Source organism: Hemicordylus capensis, chromosome 6 (genome assembly GCF_027244095.1).
Source record: "Hemicordylus capensis ecotype Gifberg chromosome 6, rHemCap1.1.pri, whole genome shotgun sequence".
NCBI classification, from domain to species: Eukaryota; Metazoa; Chordata; class Lepidosauria; order Squamata; family Cordylidae; genus Hemicordylus; species Hemicordylus capensis.
The window spans coordinates 13,789,659-13,806,861 of record NC_069662.1 but is presented as its reverse complement, the minus strand read 5'-3'; the positions used below and the strand labels follow the sequence as shown (position 1 = coordinate 13,806,861).

At 43.4% G+C, this 17,203-nt stretch overlaps 1 protein-coding gene across 1 annotated transcript; it reads right to left on the bottom strand.

Annotated features, from left to right (window-relative positions):
• Positions 1-4,448: 4,448 nt before the first annotated feature.
• Positions 4,449-15,704, bottom strand: LOC128330909 (vomeronasal type-2 receptor 26-like). Its single transcript, XM_053264273.1, has 4 exons — positions 15,417-15,704; positions 10,957-11,184; positions 10,388-10,514; positions 4,449-5,350 (listed from the first exon to the last, which is right to left on the bottom strand). Exons 1-4 carry the CDS (start codon positions 15,702-15,704, stop codon positions 4,449-4,451), a joined length of 1,545 nt encoding a protein of 514 aa, XP_053120248.1.
• Positions 15,705-17,203: the final 1,499 nt, after the last annotated feature.

The following is a 17,203-nucleotide window of genomic DNA, read 5'->3' as shown; positions in this document are numbered from 1 at the left end:
CTAGTACACTGATGATACCCAGATCTACTTCTCCATGTCAACTTCTTCAGGAGTTGGCATATCCTCCCTAAATGCCTGCCTGGAAGCAGTAATGTGCTGGATCAGGGAGAATAAACTGAAGCTGAAATCCCGATAAGACGGAGGTACTTACTGTGCGGGGTCAGAACTTTAGAGACTATTTTGATCTACCTGTTCTAGACGGGGTCACATTCCTCAAAAGGGACAGATTTGCAGTCTGGGTGTACTTCTGGATCAACGTCTCTCCTTGGTTTCTCAGGTTGAGGTGGTGGCCAGGGGTGCTTTCTTTCAGCTTCGGCTGATACCCCAGCCTAGCCCGTTTCTTGAGATCAATGACCTCAAAACAGTAGTACATTTGTTGGTAAGCTCATAGGCGTAACTGGGGGGGGGGCAGGGGGGGCACGTGCCCCAGGAGCCATTGAGGTGGGGGCACCATACCAGTCCCTGTCACCCCCACCCCATTGCCCACCTGCCCAGCCCCAGCGCCCCTCAGCCACTTGCCTCCAGCTCCGGCTGATCGGCAAAGAGGCCTAGGATCGGCAAGGCCTGCAAACTGCAGAGCTCTTCTCTCCCCGCCTCTCAGCTGATCGGCGGGTGGGCGGGGCTTCCAGAGAGGCCTCCCAGTAGGCCTCCCTGAAGCCTGAACTCGAGTAGGCCCCAAGCAAGCAAGGAAGGAAGGAGGAAGCAGGCAGCAGACCCTCTGCCCAGACCAGACCATCCAGAACAGCTATTGCTAGGTAGGCTGTGAATTCCTTTTTGTGGTTGCCCCCATATATAGGGATCTGCTTGCCATAGGGCTTTGATATGGGGGGGTGGGGCGAGACTGAGAAGTCTCTGAATATTTAATTTAAAACTGACTGGAAAATGTGCTGGCTTTAAAAACAAAAACTATCTTAAAAGGCCTATAGGTGGCTTGTTTCATGTCAGAAAATTACAAACACTTCTGGAACAAGTATATTTTATTTATTTTCATTCATTCATTCATTCATTCATAAATGCACTTATGTTCAAGTTGTTTTGCAATCCAGAAGGTCTGAGTGAGAACTGTGAAGCATGTGTTGTGATTTTATTTTATTTTATTTTTCTTGTGTGTGAACTGCTCCCCAATAACTTGCAGGGACTTCAGGGTAAATCTGGCCAACGTGTGAATGCAGCACCTCTATTCCAGAGGAGACGTGTGTTAAAGGGCTTATAAGCCTGGTATGAAAAGACTCCTGGAATCAAACTTGACTGAATTTGTTCAGAATTCTGAGAAAACAAACATAGGCTCACCCTGCATGGTTGAAAGTATCATTTGCTAATCTGCAGCAAGGAGTCCATTTTAATAATTAGCATTGCTAGTGTGTTCTAGGCATTAAAAGTAGCACAAAAATATAGTACTCAATGTATATCACTATATACTGTGACGTGTGCATGCGTGTATTCAGTGAAATGTATTTCCAGGCAGCATACTTATTTTGGAATATCAGACTTAAATCCTTGGGGGCCTGGGGTGTGTGGAGGCCCTGGACTTTGAGGGTCTGGGGCCCCATTTTGAAATCCTGTCTCTGGACCCATTCCAACCTTGCTATGCCCCTGGCGGAATAGTTACATATGTATTGATCACTACACATGGGTTTCTGCACAGCACCTGCACAGAAGAAACTTCCATGTAGAAAATGTGTCTCTTGTAAATTGACCCTGAATTTTCCATCCATGACTGGGATATCTGAGAGTTAGAGTCAATAATAAAAGAACAGCACACTGCTTGTGACAGGAAGGGGCAAATAACAATGATTTCTTAGTTTGGCAGGGGCTCGTTTTGGCCCAGGCAGAACTTGGCTATCTGCTCCTGTTGCAAATTCCTCTGTCTAGTGTGGCAAACTAATGTATCCTCCTCCCTCTTGGTGTCAAAGTAAGCACTAGTGTGGTGAATGCACATATACCCCATCATGAGCCAACAGCCATCATAAGACAAAGGCTGGCAGGAATCATTTACCCCACCACCACCACCACCACCTTCTTCTTCCCCTATTTTGCTAGTGGCTATTTGGGCAGGTGATCCTCTAGGACAAAGTCATGTTTTTTAAAGAATGAGAGGAGACAGAGAAAATGACACTTGGAATCCTCGCATAACTCCTGACTGTTGTTCTAAGTCTTTTACAGAGATGGCTCATGTTTTCAGGTTTTGATCAACAACCATGTCTAGATGGTACAGTGTTCCTTTTAACGGGGATTTCCAGATATTGCTGACTACAAGTCCCATCATTCCTGCTTGGACAGTGGCACAATTTCAGTGCTTGCCTTAGGCGCCATTTTCCCTAGTTACGCCTCTGAATACCTGTCTTGTCTTTTCCATTTTGGGACACAAAACCTATTACTATGTTTAAAAGCATTTATTTTCTGGCCATGAGGACTGCAAACTTAGGCTGTTGGTGTGCAAGACATTTCTTTAAAATATATATTTCTAAAGAGCCCTGTAGCCTCATGTTTCCTTTTTCCTGTCCCAGTATACTTGCACGGATGCAGCCCACAACCCACATTTGACTATGGCTGTGACACATTTCCATATATTTCCGGGGGTGGCGGGGGGGTGCGTGGCGGGGGGGGACACGACAATTTCAGCGCTTGCCCCGGGCGCCGTTTTCCCTAGTTACACCTCTGGGTAAGCTGCAGACTTGACTTCTGTAATGCGCTCTACGTGGGCCTGCTTTTGTACGTGGTCGACTTCAGTTGGTTCAGAATGCGGCAGCCAGGCTGGTCTCTGGGTCATCTCAGAGAGACCTCGTTACTCCTTTACTGATGGAGCTACACTGGCTGCCAATAGGTTTCCGGACAAAATGCAAAGTGCTAGTTATAACTTATAAAGCCCTAAACGGCTTAGGCCCTGGGTATTTAGGAGAGCATCTTCTTCGCTATGAGGAGGTCCGTCTCCAGTTACTGCCAACTCATTTGGTGGCTACACAGAGATGGGTCTTCTCGGCTGCTGCCCCGAGATTGTGGAATGCGCTCCCTGCTGGAATGTGAGCCTCCTCATCTCTGGCAATTTTTAAACAACTTCTGAAAAAACATCTCTTCAACCAGGCTTTCTCAGCTTTTTAAAACTTGTTTTTAAATTGTTCTGATTATTTAGTTGCTATTTTACAATGTTTTTAATTGTTAATCATTGTTTTATGCTTTATAATTTTTGTTTTAATTATTAACTGATTTTAATGGTGTTTTAATGTAAACTGCTCTGAGCCTTTTGGAAGGGCAGTATAAAAGTTTTAATAATAAATAATAAATAAAATAATAAATAGGAGGAATAGTAGGAAATTACTCAACAAAAACAACCAAAGACTTCAATGCCACAATTCTTTTCCCATACAAACTGCTCTCTGGTGTCCAGATCAGGTATAAGAATAATAATGTAGCATTTGGGGAGGAAGATACAACAGTCCACCACTAGAGGCCAAGATGGAGCAGACCTCTACAGCCACCACGTATTTCTCCTTGGTGCTCAAGTAGTTTGGAACAAAGGACATGCAAACACTGCAGAAGACCAGCATGCTGAAGGTGATCTGCTTGGCCTCTTTAAATTGTTTTAATGCTGTTTTTAGAATATTGTTTCAAAAATTTTAAATTTTGTTTAAAATATCTTGTTTATGTTTTTAACTAATGTTTTACTTTTGTTTTTATCTTTTTGTAAACCACCCAGAGACGTAAGTTTTGGGCGGTATAAAAATATGTCAAATACTTAATAAATAAATAAATAAATAAATTTAAATCCATCAGTAACATTCTAGCAAGGAAGGCCACAATGAAGCTGATGATGGCCAGAAAACCCATGTAACAGACCCTTCATTGCACTGCACCATGATCTGGATGAATGTGGAATGCATGTCAAACACACGTGCTTCATTTGATGGCCACACACTGCGTTAGTCTGGTTGTCAGCCATTCTTTTTTCACCTAACCTTAAGTATAAGCCTGTCTATAGTTATCTCCCTTCTTTGAGATAACTGTTAGTCTGTGGCCCACATTGTAGGCTGGCTGACATCCAGTGCTGCATTCTGGACACATGGTGCTGCAGGGCTGCTGTGTCCTTCAAAGCAGTGCCAGAGCTGTGCAATATGGATGATTGTTGAAGCAGCTCTTCCACAGTTCCCCCCATTGTCCCGATATTGATTTATGATAAATTAGATATAGAAGTTCACAGCTTGACATAAGCTACGCCAGTATGTTTAACTAAACTGAAGGATCTGCTCTGCTAGAAGGATGCTTACTACTGTGTATTCCCTCTAGTAGTTTCAATATCACCCACGCCATCAATATCACCTACGTTTAGTCACCGATACCACCCATGTTGACTGTATTCTCTAATCTACGCCTTCCTTCACTACTAATATGGGAATATAATGATGAGAGACATGGTGCCGAAGAACAAGAAAAGGCTGAAAGAGTCCAGTGTCTCAATATTGTTTCCTTACTAGTTGCTCTCTGGTGTTCAGATCAGGTCTAAGAATCATAATGTAGCATTTGGGGAGGAAGATACAACTCAACAGTCCACCACTAGAGGCCATGATGGAGAAGACCTCCACAGCCACCATGTATTTCCCCTTGGTGCTCAAGTAGCTTGGGACAAAAGTAATCCAAACAGTGCAGAAGACCAGCATGCTGAAGGTGATCAGCTTGGCTTCATTAAAGCTATCTGGTAACTTTCTCGCAAGGAAGGCCACAGTGAAGCTGATGATGGCCAGAAAACCCATGTAGCCCAGGACGATGTAGAACATGGTGTTTGAGCCTTCATTGCATTGCACAATGATCTCACTGATCTGAGAGTGCATGTCAAACTCTGGGAAAGGGGGAGTGTTTGCCAGCCACACAGCACAGATGCCAATTTGAATAAGTGAACAGAGAATGATGACCGATACTGCCAGCCTCTTCCCTATCCATCTCCTCATCCTGTTTCCTGGCTTGGTGGCCAGGAAGGCCAGAACAACAGTGATGGTTTTAGCCAACACAGAGGAAATTGCGACAGTAAAGGTGATGCCAAACACGGTTTGTCTGAGGAGACAGGTCACCTTCCTAGGCTGACCAATGAATAGGAAGGAGCAGAGAAAGCAAAGCAGCAGAGAGGAGAGAAGGGTACAAGTAATGCTCCAGTTATTGGCTTTCACAATGGGAGTTTTGGAGAGCAGAACAAAGATTCCAATCACAGCAAAGGTGATCAGGGAAAACAAAAGAGCAAAAGAAATCAAAATTGCTCCTAAGGGTTCTCCATAGGATAAATAGGTCATTGTTTTGGCGATGCATTGATCCTGTTTCTCATTTGGACATTGATCTTCTGGGCACATCTCACACTGGTCTGCATCTGAAATACATCAACAAAGTCTTTGTTTTGCCAAGATACACAAACATTGTTCAACTTTAACTGGAATCTGTTGACTTTCTTGTTTTACTACAGACCGGGTTGTTAAGGTTTGCTCCCTCTCATGTGACATTGATAGATTTTAAGCTGCTCTTACTTTTGCTTTTCTTATAGTTTTTAATTTAATGATTTATTTCATTTTATCTGTGATCTACACTAGGGATGTGCATATCGGATATTCGACGTTTGATTTTGGACCCAAATCAAAACACCCCTATATCATTTCGGATCCAAATCAGACCCATCCAAATCACCCCAGATTCGATTCGGTTCCGAATTAATCCAAATCTGAATATGAACTGATTAGCATCCAAAAAACTGGTCCTGGAGCCAAAAGAATGGTATGGGATGGAAGTGCCTAATGGATGGAGGCTACCACTCAAATTTCAGAGGAATTGAGCAAATGGCTGATTTTTGGTGATTTTTTTGAAGTTCACACATCTTTAAGATTTTCTCCTTCATGTTGGGGGGGAAGGGATGTCCCAGGGTGGAGTATAGTTGGTGGTAGTGCCTAGTGGTGGCAAGGAAGCTACCAGAATTATTTCTAAGGAATTGGGAAAAGTGTTGATTTTTTAAAAAGTGTTTTTTAAAATTTAAGTGTCTTTAAGGTTTTTCTCAATAGGGAATAATGGAGGTTTCAGCAGCCCCATAACTGCAATTGGGGGACGCTGGGGTGGCCCAGGGTGAGTGGAGGTGTAGTGCACAGAGGGTGCCAACCACCCGCATGGGTTGCTATCCCATGGGGTATAGGGTTTTGTTGTTTCTGAGGGATTTTTAGTGTAGTTTCACTGGTAGCAAATGAGAGTGGATTCATGGTTTGTCATTATAAATCCCATATGCTACCAGAGAATAGACACTCAGAACACCTCAGAAACAACAAAACCCTGTACCCCATGGGTTAGCAACCCATGGGGGTGGTTGGCACCCCCTGTGCACTACACCGTCACTTGCTCTGGGCCACCCCAGTGCCCCCCAAGTGCAGTTATGGGGCTGCTGAAACCTCCATTATTGCTATGGAGAAAAGCCTTAAAGACGCATACACTTCAACAAATCACAAAAAATCAGCCCTTAGCCCAATCCCTTTGGGATCTGGGTGGTGGCAGGCACCCACTGGGGTATGGCACTACCACCTCACCCCACTCTTCCACCCCAAATGCCCCCTTTCTGCCCCAAATCTGCCCCAAAGACACTCAAACTTCAACAAATCACCAAAAATCATCCCTTTGCCCAATCCCTTTGGGATCTGGGTGATGACAGGCATCCATTGGGGCACTGTCTCCCCACCCCACTCTTCCACCCCAGATGCCCCCTTTCTGCCCTGAATCTGCCCCAAAGACTCTCAAACTTCAACAAATGACCAAAACCCAGTCCTTTGCCCAATCCCTTTGGGATCTGGGTGGTGGCAGGCACCCATTGGAGCACTACCACTACCCCCACTCTTTCTGTCCCCAGTCTGCATTAACAGCACACATCAACAACAACAGTAGAGCTTTGCAAAGAAGAGAACCGGGTTTCCAAAGCAAGTAAAGTAAGGATGCTGCTAAACAACACATTCTGCCAGTGGAATAGCGAGGTTTTGCCCCCCTCTCACCTGCGCAAGTTGAAAGAGTGATGATGACAACAACAACAATGGTGACACACAATTTTTTGGCACATCTCTTTGATATCACCTTTGTTGACTATGGGACAGCTATCCTGGTAGTGGTGGGGAATACAAGAAGTAATGTTGGCAGGTCATCAGGCCATTCCAGGGGAAGGTAGTCAGAAATTTAATAGCGGTCTCCCCTTCCGGATGTCCTGCCAGCTCTTTGACCTTGGGGGGGCACTGCCAACATTCCACATAGCATTACCCTGTTCCTCTGTAATGCCAGGATGGTCCAAAATAAACCTAAACTCATCCCTGATTTGATCATGGATGAAGGAGCCGACCTGGTATGTATTAGTGAAACTTGGTTGGGGGAGGCTAGTGGTCCAGTCTGGTCCCAGCTTCTCCCTCCAGGATATTCTGTAGAGGAGCGGGTCAGGGGACGTGGGTGGGGAGGTAGAGGCTAACATCTCCCTTACCAGGGTCCCTGTTCGGGTATCAGATCATATTGAATGTGTGTATTTAAATTTGGGGACCAGGGATAGATTGGGACTTCTGTTGGTGTACCGATTGCCCCGTTGCCCAACAGATTCCTTTACTGAGCTCATGGACTTGGTTGCAGAACTCACATTGGAATCTCCCAGACTCTTGGTGCTGGGGGACTTCAATGTTCATTTCGGGACCAATCTGTCCAGGGCAGCTCAGGAGTTCATAGCGGCCATGACAACTATGGGCCTATCCCAAGTGGTCTCTGGACCGATGCGTATTGCAGGTCACATGCTTGATTTGGTCTTTGACTGATCAGGGTGGTGTTCTGTGGGTGGGGACGCCTGTGATTTCCCCATTGTCATGGATGGTTAAGATTGGACTTACAAGCACTTCCCACCTCTACCGGGGCGAGGGTCCTATTAGAATTTTTCGCCCAAAGACGTTATTGGATCCAGTAGGATTCCAAGAAGCCTTGAAAGGATTCAGTGTTGTCTTTGCCGGTGATCTTGTTGACACCCTGGTTGAGAATTGGAACAACTTGCTCACCAGGGCAGTAGACACAATTGCTCCCAAGCATCCCCTTTGACCCGCTTCAAAATTGGCCCCTTTTGGTATACGGAAGATCTACAGGGGCTGAAGTGGCAAGGCAGGCGATTGGAGCACAAGTGGAGAAAGACCCGTATCCGACAGATAGCGACATAAAGCACATCTAAAGATCTATGCTCAGGTAACACGCGCGGCAAACAGGTGGTTCTTTTCTGCCCACATTGCCTCTGCGAGTTCACGTCCAGTGGAGTTGTTCAGGGTTGTGAAGGGACTAGTATCCGCCCCTCCACCTTGAACCAGAATTTGGAGTCATCAGTTTCCCACTGTGATGTGTTTTTTGAGTTTTTCGCAGATAAAATCTCTTGGATTCGGGCAGACCTAAATGGAGAAACCACAATTAATTTGGTGTCTGAACTGGAGGTGCCCAAAAACTCCTCCTATGTGATTTGACTGGATCAATTTCAGTTTGTAACTCCTGAGGAGGTTGACAAGCTGCTTGGAGCAGTGAGGCCTACCACTTGTTCACTTGATCCTTCTCCAACATGGCTTGTTCGATCTAGCAGGTGGGCTGTTGTAGAAAGCCTGGTGGTAATCATAAATGGTCCTCTGAGGGGGGCAGGATGCCTCCTTGTCTTAAGGAGGCAATCATTAGGCCTCTTCCAAAGAAGCCTGTGTTAGATCCCCCAGGTCCAAGGATGGCTCAGCCAAGGTCCAAGGATGGCTCAGGTAGCAGGCTTTCCGTGTTAGCAAGACAGAAGGAATAAAAGATGGATTCCTCTTCTTTTTCTCAATTAAAAAAATTGCTGGAGAAAAAAAGGTGGCAATGGTGGCAATGCTGAACAATGGTTGGAGGCAATGGTGGATGTGGGATGGCAAGGCTGAGCAATCATGCAAAAGAGCTCTCTCCCCACACAAGGCAGCAGCAAGGAAGAAACGGCTGCTGGTCCTTTAATACCCTCCTGAAAACATCTCACAAAATCCCCCCCCCACTTGCCCCCTCCTCCATCTCCCCTTAGCTAATGGGAGATTAATTTGGCTCCTGTAGAGCCAAATATGGGCATTATTTTGCACATCAGAACTTGCATTTAAGTTAATGGGAGGCTGAAAGGGAGGAAATTCAAGCACATGTCACCGAACTCAATGGAGGAGGAAGAAGAAGCACATTTTGGAACTTTGCGGAAGTGAATGGGAGGCTGAAAGGCAGGAAATTCAAGCACACATCAGAACTCAAATTGGAGGAGAAAGGAGAAGCACGTTCTCGGTCACAAAATGGAGGGCCGAAACGACAACATTTTCGGAACCGAAACAAGGGCGATTTGTTTCAGCTCCAAAATATTTCAGGATGGTGATTGGGTTTTTCGTTTCGGTGCCGGAACACTCAAAATGTTTTGCACTTCCCTATTATACATAGAATTTTAACAAGAGGCAATATGAAAATTGAAAACACAAAACCAATAAATAAGATAAAATCTCTTTGTCCATATTCAGGAGCAGAACAGTTGATGTTTCTCATTAGTAGGCACTGTGCCATTTTAGGCATTTTTTTGGCATTGTTTTATTTTGTCTATATTGGCAGAAATGTTGAGTTGCAAAATGCTGGTACTACCTATGAAGGGTAATACAGCACCAGCACCTATGAAAGAGAGAATAATTTTTGATGATCTCTCCTTCCCCCAGAAGTGCTCTGCACCAGTCAAAACTATGTCCCTGAGAGCTATATGACCCTCAGGGACATATTTCCCACTGGTGAAGAATGCTTCTGGGGGGAAGGGGCGATCATCCAAATTCACTGTCCCCAAGTGAGTAGCAGTGTTCCATTCGTTGACCCTTTCAGCAGCATCAATGCATATCACCTAGCATCAACTTTTTCTAATGGGAACATTGGCCACTGAAGCTTATTGTTTTAACTTTCAAAGAATCCAGGATATTCTTCTGCAAAGGCCAGCACCTGAAAACTTAAACTAAAGGAATGCTCATCATAAAAGCCATAGTCTCTATCCTGCATAAACTCTTTCTAATTTTGGAATGGTTACAGATTCTGGCTTCACATGAAAAGCCTAGATATTCTGAGAATTTAGTTGTAAGAAAACAAAATGTTTCCTTTCCCTGCAAGGGTGCTAATACCTGAAGATTAAGTCCTAGATGATGCTGCAGAGGGCAGATTGCTGCTCCTGGAGAAGGAGTAGGGAAAGTTTTTCAAGTGAAAAGATTTGCCAGACTAAATAAAACCCTCAGATCTTGGCACTAGTACTTGAGTTCAACAGAAGTATGTTGAGAAATTCAGTCATCTATTTGATGTAGAAAATAAGATAGAGAATTTTAAACATTTGGATTTGGTTTCCCAATATACATGTTTTTACCGGTCTGTGTTGAAATCCTCCCCGCAGGACAGTGAGCACAATCATAACAACAAACTTGTCTTCCCTGCTGGGCAATCCTGCTGGATCCAAGATGGCAGCTCTCAACACATCGGGAACGGGGCTGCATCTAACAGGAGCAAGAAGGAAGAATGTTCCGATTCCCCCCACCTCTTCTATTATTCTCAAAACCAAATATCCACATATGAAGAGTATGGAATAGGGGTCTACTCCCTGAACCAGGCAAAAGCCAAGGTGGGTCTGACTGCAGGCAGACAAAAAGAGGTCAGAGGCATCAAACATGGTCAAGGCAAATCTGGGGTCAGGCTGATAAATTCCTCTGTCAGGGAGTGGGGGAGGTCACCTGGTCCCTACTGCTGGAGTCCTCAATCTGAGACTCCCGGAGCTTTGCCCAGAGGAGAGAAACAGAGCATCCCCCATCATGGCACTCCATTCCTTTCAGCCCATTTCTCCCTCCCAACACTCTTCACTCCTGATATTGGAGCTGGGTTGTGAGAAAACCCCTTAAAGTCAGGGAACCCAGCAAGGTGAGGCGGGACAGGTCTCCATACCTCTTTAAACTTGTGGTTCCATACAGTAGCACTTCCATCCATGGTGAACCTTTTTCCTTCACGAGCCAGGGAATCCATCCTTCCAGTTTGGACTTTCTGGAAGGTGTCATTGGGGAATGTGACCAAGTTGATGATATCGTATCCTGATGGCAGGCTCCCTTCCTCATCAAAAAAGATTTCTTCCCCAGCACTATTGTTGAAATGGATATTGCTCAGAAAAGCATGAAGCTAATTGGGAGGAGAAAAAGTTCACACCCTGGGTCAAATTGTGGAAAATTGCATTAACTTTATCACTTTAACAACAAATCCCTTGATCACCAACTGGAAGACGTCACTGAGAAGAAATACTATATACCTATCAGGAATATACCTTTAAGCATGTTTATATTGGTAGGAAGCCACTGGAAGCAATAGCAATTTCTGTTGAAGAATATTACAGGATCTTACAGCAGTGAATATTCACATATAAATTGATATACAAAGCAATTTGGGGATAATTATAACAAAGGGAAAGACTTTTGGAAAAACTGATATCCATTTACCTTATTGTGGAATGGGTATCAGCCATATTAAAACATCAAACAATACTGAATATTGTATAAACATTTACAAGATGTTTGATATAAGGTTTGCTTCCTGAAATTTATTTTTGTTGAAAACATAATAATTGTCTCTTCCCTGAAAAGGGCAATTTGATTTGATTTCCAATTGAATTTTTCAAATTCAAATCTCCATTTAGCCATGAAGATCATGGGTGATTCTGTATGATTCTGAGTGAGTTTCTTCTCTCTCAGCCTAAACCAACTCACACTGCTTCACCAGTGCTTTGCTAATCAGGATGTCAGGAACTGCATGCCACAATCAGACATTATATCACAACTGCTAATATGAGTTATGAACTAATACAATGAGAAGTGACATGGAAACAAAGCGGAGGAAACATACAGGCCACAACAAAAGACTCTTTCCCCCGTGTTTCTCCATTTCTTTCTGTTTAGCTTTCGATGAATACATAGAATGGAGAGCATGTGCTACAGCATAAACAGCATTGTGGATGTTATAGCTCTGCCCAGACATGCCCATTTCAAGGACAGATTCAGGGAGGCTCCCCAGTTTCTCCTCCCCAGTACAGTTGTCTTGATTTGGAACATATAAGCCATGCTTTGGGAGTGAACAGAAAAATGCAAACATCCAGAACTGATGGATGAAATATATCATAGACTGGTATGGAGTTATGTTCTCAAGAAAGTCCTGAAATCCTGGAACCACTTTTGTGTGAAGTGTGAATGACAAAGAACCATTGAAGGATTTCCCTGTGAATTTATCCCATGAAAAAAGAGTTGTGCAATCCCACTGAGCAGTTATGAGCCACACTCTCTCCAATGGAAGCTTAAGATGAAATTCGTAGGATTCTAAGATTATTCGTAAACCCTCCATAGAATGACTATTCCCATGGACAAGAACCACATTCATCTTTGCTTCCTTCCAGACAGCATTAGCTATTTCCAACAGCATTTTTTCAGTGTGTGTATTTGATGTGACTTGTTACTTTTGGAATGGATTGTGCCAAAGCAATACAAATATTGCTCTGGAGAAGTCTTGGTCTCATATTTTGAAGAAATGTTTCTCCACTGTCATCATCTGATGTGAGCAGACCGATCCAATTCCACTTGAAATGCTTCAGCAGAAAAATAATCCCGATATATTGAAGGTCTTCACTTGGAACCATCCGGAAGAAAAAAGGGAACCGGGTTTGATCACTTAGCACAGGGTCAAAAGATCCATAACTCAGCTATATGGGGGAAATTGTTTTTTAAAAACAGTATTACAAGGACATCCCTTTGTTCTTGATCAAATTATTACTTCTTCAATTCACTAAATTTCAGCTTCCATCAAATATTACAGATAAGACAATATTTCTATTTTGAGTAGGAATGACTGGTACCATTGAGTCTTATACTGGGATAGGATTCTAAACAGGATGAAGAAAAATTAAAGACTATTCCTACGTGAAAGTGAAAGCTGGTGCAAGGTTGAAACCCAGTTTGAAAGAAAATGTGTTCAGGGGAGTTGTGACCCTAATATTGAAAGAAAATGACAATAATAATGTATTGAAAACAAGACATTGCACAGTGGACTGAGTAATTATTCCTTAATTTTTTGAGAAAACACTCTAAGGACTTGGAAGGGGATGAAAACCTTTCTATTCAAGAACATAAGAACAGCCTTGCTGTTTCACACAGTGGCCTACCAGATGCCTCTGAGAAGCCAACTGGCAAGAGGTAAGGGCATGCCTTTTTTCTTTCTTTCTATATTTGCCACATCCCATAGCAGAGAACTCCATAGATTAATTTTCTGCTCTGTGAAAAATGACTTCCTTTAGTTGGTCCTATTTTACCTGGCCTTCAGACCCATGAGATTTGTTAGAGAGGGAGAAAGATTTCTCTCTGTCCACTCTCTCTTCTCCATGCATAATTTTATAAACGTCCATCATGTCTCCCCATAGCCACCCCTTTTCCAAACTAAAAAGCCCCAGACACTGTAGACTTACCTTATAAGAAAGGTGCACTATGCCCCTGATCATCTTTGTTGCACTCTTCTTCCCCTTCCCCAGTTCCTAATTATCAAATTGCCCACTACTAGGAGGCCCCCAATCACTGGAGGAGTATCCTATGTGTGAGAGGATTTGGGAGCATTATGCAAGGAAGGTGTCCCTTCTAAGAGAGCATTCCTCTCTTCTTCAGACTGATGCCCTGCATCCCTTAGATTATCATCCCCGCTAACTGGGCAAAGAGGCACCTTTTACTGTGGTGATTCTCTTTATTTAGCAGGGGGAGAGTAACTGGCCCTATCCACCCCCAGCATAGTACCCCCAGTGACTGTTGCTGGTTTCTATCTTGTATTTTTTTTTTAGAATGTGAGCCCTTTGGGGACAGGGAGCCATCTTATTTATTTATTATTTCTCTGTGTAAACCGCCTTGAGCCATTTTTGGAAGGGCGGTATAGAAATTGAATTCATCATCATCATCATCATCATCTATGAGAGTAGAGGAGATGTCAGCATGGGAATTGGATGCCTCTATCACATTCCTGAGGGTCTCATCCACAAACCTCTCTGCTTCCCTGAGCTTCTCCAGGTCCGCCATTTTGGCATCAAGAGAATGCACTTGTTACCTGAGAACCAGGAGCTGTTTTCACCGAACGCACACCCACAACTTCTGCACCTCAGGCAGATAGTCACACTCTGGGAGGCAGCCCCTCTTCTGCAGGCATTCTTGCTTCATAACTGGTTTTATTGGTTATTTAGAATTTAGAATATAGTGGCTGCATTTGCATATAACAAACTGTGGTTTGTAACTGTGGTTCCAAGTCCTCTGGTGGAACTGTCCAAGTGGTAGTCTTCATTAGAAACCAAAAGTGCAAATCACTCTCAGGGGAGGAAAACCGCAACTTCATTTTCTGTTGAAACTGTGGTTGTCCACAAACAGACAAACAGTTTTTGAAACTGGAGGTCACTTCACCTCCGGTTTCATGTTATGTGTGAATGTAGACATAGAGATTGTTTACTTCACAGATTGGTCTAAGCTGCAATCATCATCTAATTAAAGGTATCAAGCTCTTCCTCCAGGAAAGTTACAAAAGTGGGGCAGTACTCACCTTCTCATGCTTGGTGTCTTGTTTCTGATAAAGGGAGACCACTTCTGGGCCCACATGCAACTTCCCTACTAAACCCCTCACAAAACTCATTTGATGTCTGTTACCAAACTCCTGCTCATAGATATCCAAAAAGAAAAACTGCCCTTGTCTCAGCATTGTCTTCTCAAGGGTGGCTTCCAAACTGAGCCACCTTCAGAGCACAGCTGTAGCTAATCCCCACCCATTTTCTCTCTAGGCACAACTGAAACTGAAATTGAAACTGCCCTGTCAAAAATGAACCCCTAGCCAGCCAACAACAACAAATAATTATATACCACTTCTCAGCAAAATTTTCCAGAATGCTTTACTTAGAGAAATAATAAATAAATAAGATGGATCCCTGTCCCTGACTGGCTCACAATCTAAAAAGAAATATAGACACCAGCAACAGTCATTGAAGGTACTGTGCTGCGGTTGGATTGTGCCAGTTACTCTCCCCCTGCTAAATAAAGAGAATCATCACCACATCAAAAAGGTGCCTCTTCGCACAATTAGTAGGGGTACAGCCAGAAATTAAACCCTATAAAAGACTAGCCCTAACAAACTTACTTTGTCGTTTCCCCCTTGTTGGTTTGTTTGCTTGCCCTCTTGCTTTCTCCTTTAGGAACAAAAACAAATGTTCTCCACTTGTCTTCCACTTGTTTTCCACTTGTCTTCCACTTGAGAAGCCTTGCCTTCTCAAAAGCTGCTTCCAAACTGAGCTACCTCAGGAACGTAGCTATTTCTGAATGACTACAGCTACTCCTCTGTAGGAACAGACATACCTGTGGGATCTTGTAGGTATTGAAGACACTGGCCATCTGCATGGAATTTGGGGAGGTGAGCCCACCAATGGCAAGGACTAGCTGCTGCTTCCCGTCACAGTTGTAATTCAAGGGATTCCCCTGCCCTGTGAAGAGGAACTGCAGAGTGTTCTCAACGGCTATCAGCGGATTGAAAACATTGTCATAGATTTCGAATCCCAGTGTGATATTGGGTAAGAGGTGGTCATTCATGTTGATCTCTTGAATTGCAAAGATGAAGGCAAGAACATGCTGGTAATTTTTAGGCATTAAACTGCAATGAGATTTTAATGTAGTTTTACATGCATAGATCAGCAAAAAAGTGTATTGCGTTTATATATATTCTGCTTGCAAGTATGGAAGACAACATATAATAGTTTGATTGTGTTTTTGATAGTTTTAACATTTTAAATTTTAATGGTTGAAATGTTTTAATCTTTTTATTGGTTGTTTTTATTGTTTTGTTGTAAACCGCCCAGAGACTTGCATTTTGGGCAGAATACAAATGTGTTAAACAAACAAACATAGTTGAATGACTTTAAGACTAGTTGTATATTTTTTCTGACATACAGATATGCAGCCAGTACATCTTTCCCCATTGTTGATATGCAGCCATTGGGAGAAAGCTCCCCTGCATGAATTTCTAGGGACATAGGAATCTGCTCTAATCCGAGTCAGACTATTGCTCACTGGTGTCTACATTGACTGGTGATGGCTATCCAAAGTTCCAGGCTTGAGTCTTTCCCAGCCCAACCTGGAGGTGTCATGTATTGAACCTTGGACCTACTGCATGAAAAAAAGATGCTCTACCACTGATCTATCCTTTACTATCGCCATTTGTCATACAGCTGTATGACAAAGGAGGTCTTAGAGATGCTGCTGCCCTCCATAAAGAAAAGGTGGCATCCATTGTGTCACTTAGAACTATGAGATCCTTATTTGCTCAATTAAAGCTTTGATAACCAAATCGGACCACGCCAGATCAGAACTAAAATCTTACCGCCCTAAAAAATGGTTCGATTATGAGTGTATTAGGGCTAAAAAACATCTTGTTACTCTTTCAAAATATGCTAGCTCTAATCCCTCTGCCGACCTCGTTATAGAAATATCGAAAAAGAAAAAGGAATATAAAGCCCTTCTTAGATTAAAAAAAAGGGCTGATACACAAAAGAAGTGGTCACTTTTAATAAGTGCAGTGAAGAACAATGACTCAATGAGCTTTTGGAGACTAATTTCAATAGCAAATAATAAGATACACTCCACTCAGGCCTGCTCAATAACCCAAGAATGATGGGAAACTCATTTTCGGGCACTTTATAATGATATCTCTCCCCAAGGCCCCCTTCAAATAGGTTCATTACCACACTGCTCTCCGGTCTCCACTAAAGAGATAGAGCAATTAATCATGCAACTGAAATGCAGGAAAGCACCTGGAAACGATTGTATCCCGCCGGAACCTCTGAAGCTCTACAAAGATTGGTGGGCTCCTGAGCTGGCTGCTCTCTTCACACATATTGATCAAACAGCACAATTCCCCCAGGATTGGGGAACGGCGATTGTGGTTCCCATCCATAAGAAAGGCAGAAGGGATGATCCCTTTAATTATAGACCAATAAGCCTTTTAAATATCATAAGTAAACTTTATGCCAAGCACTTCTGTGTCAAACTATGTGCTTGGATGGAGCAGGAGTGCATTACTGAGGATGAGCAGGCAGGATTTAGAGCTAACAGATCTGGATTAGACCACTGTCTAATATTACAACATCTTG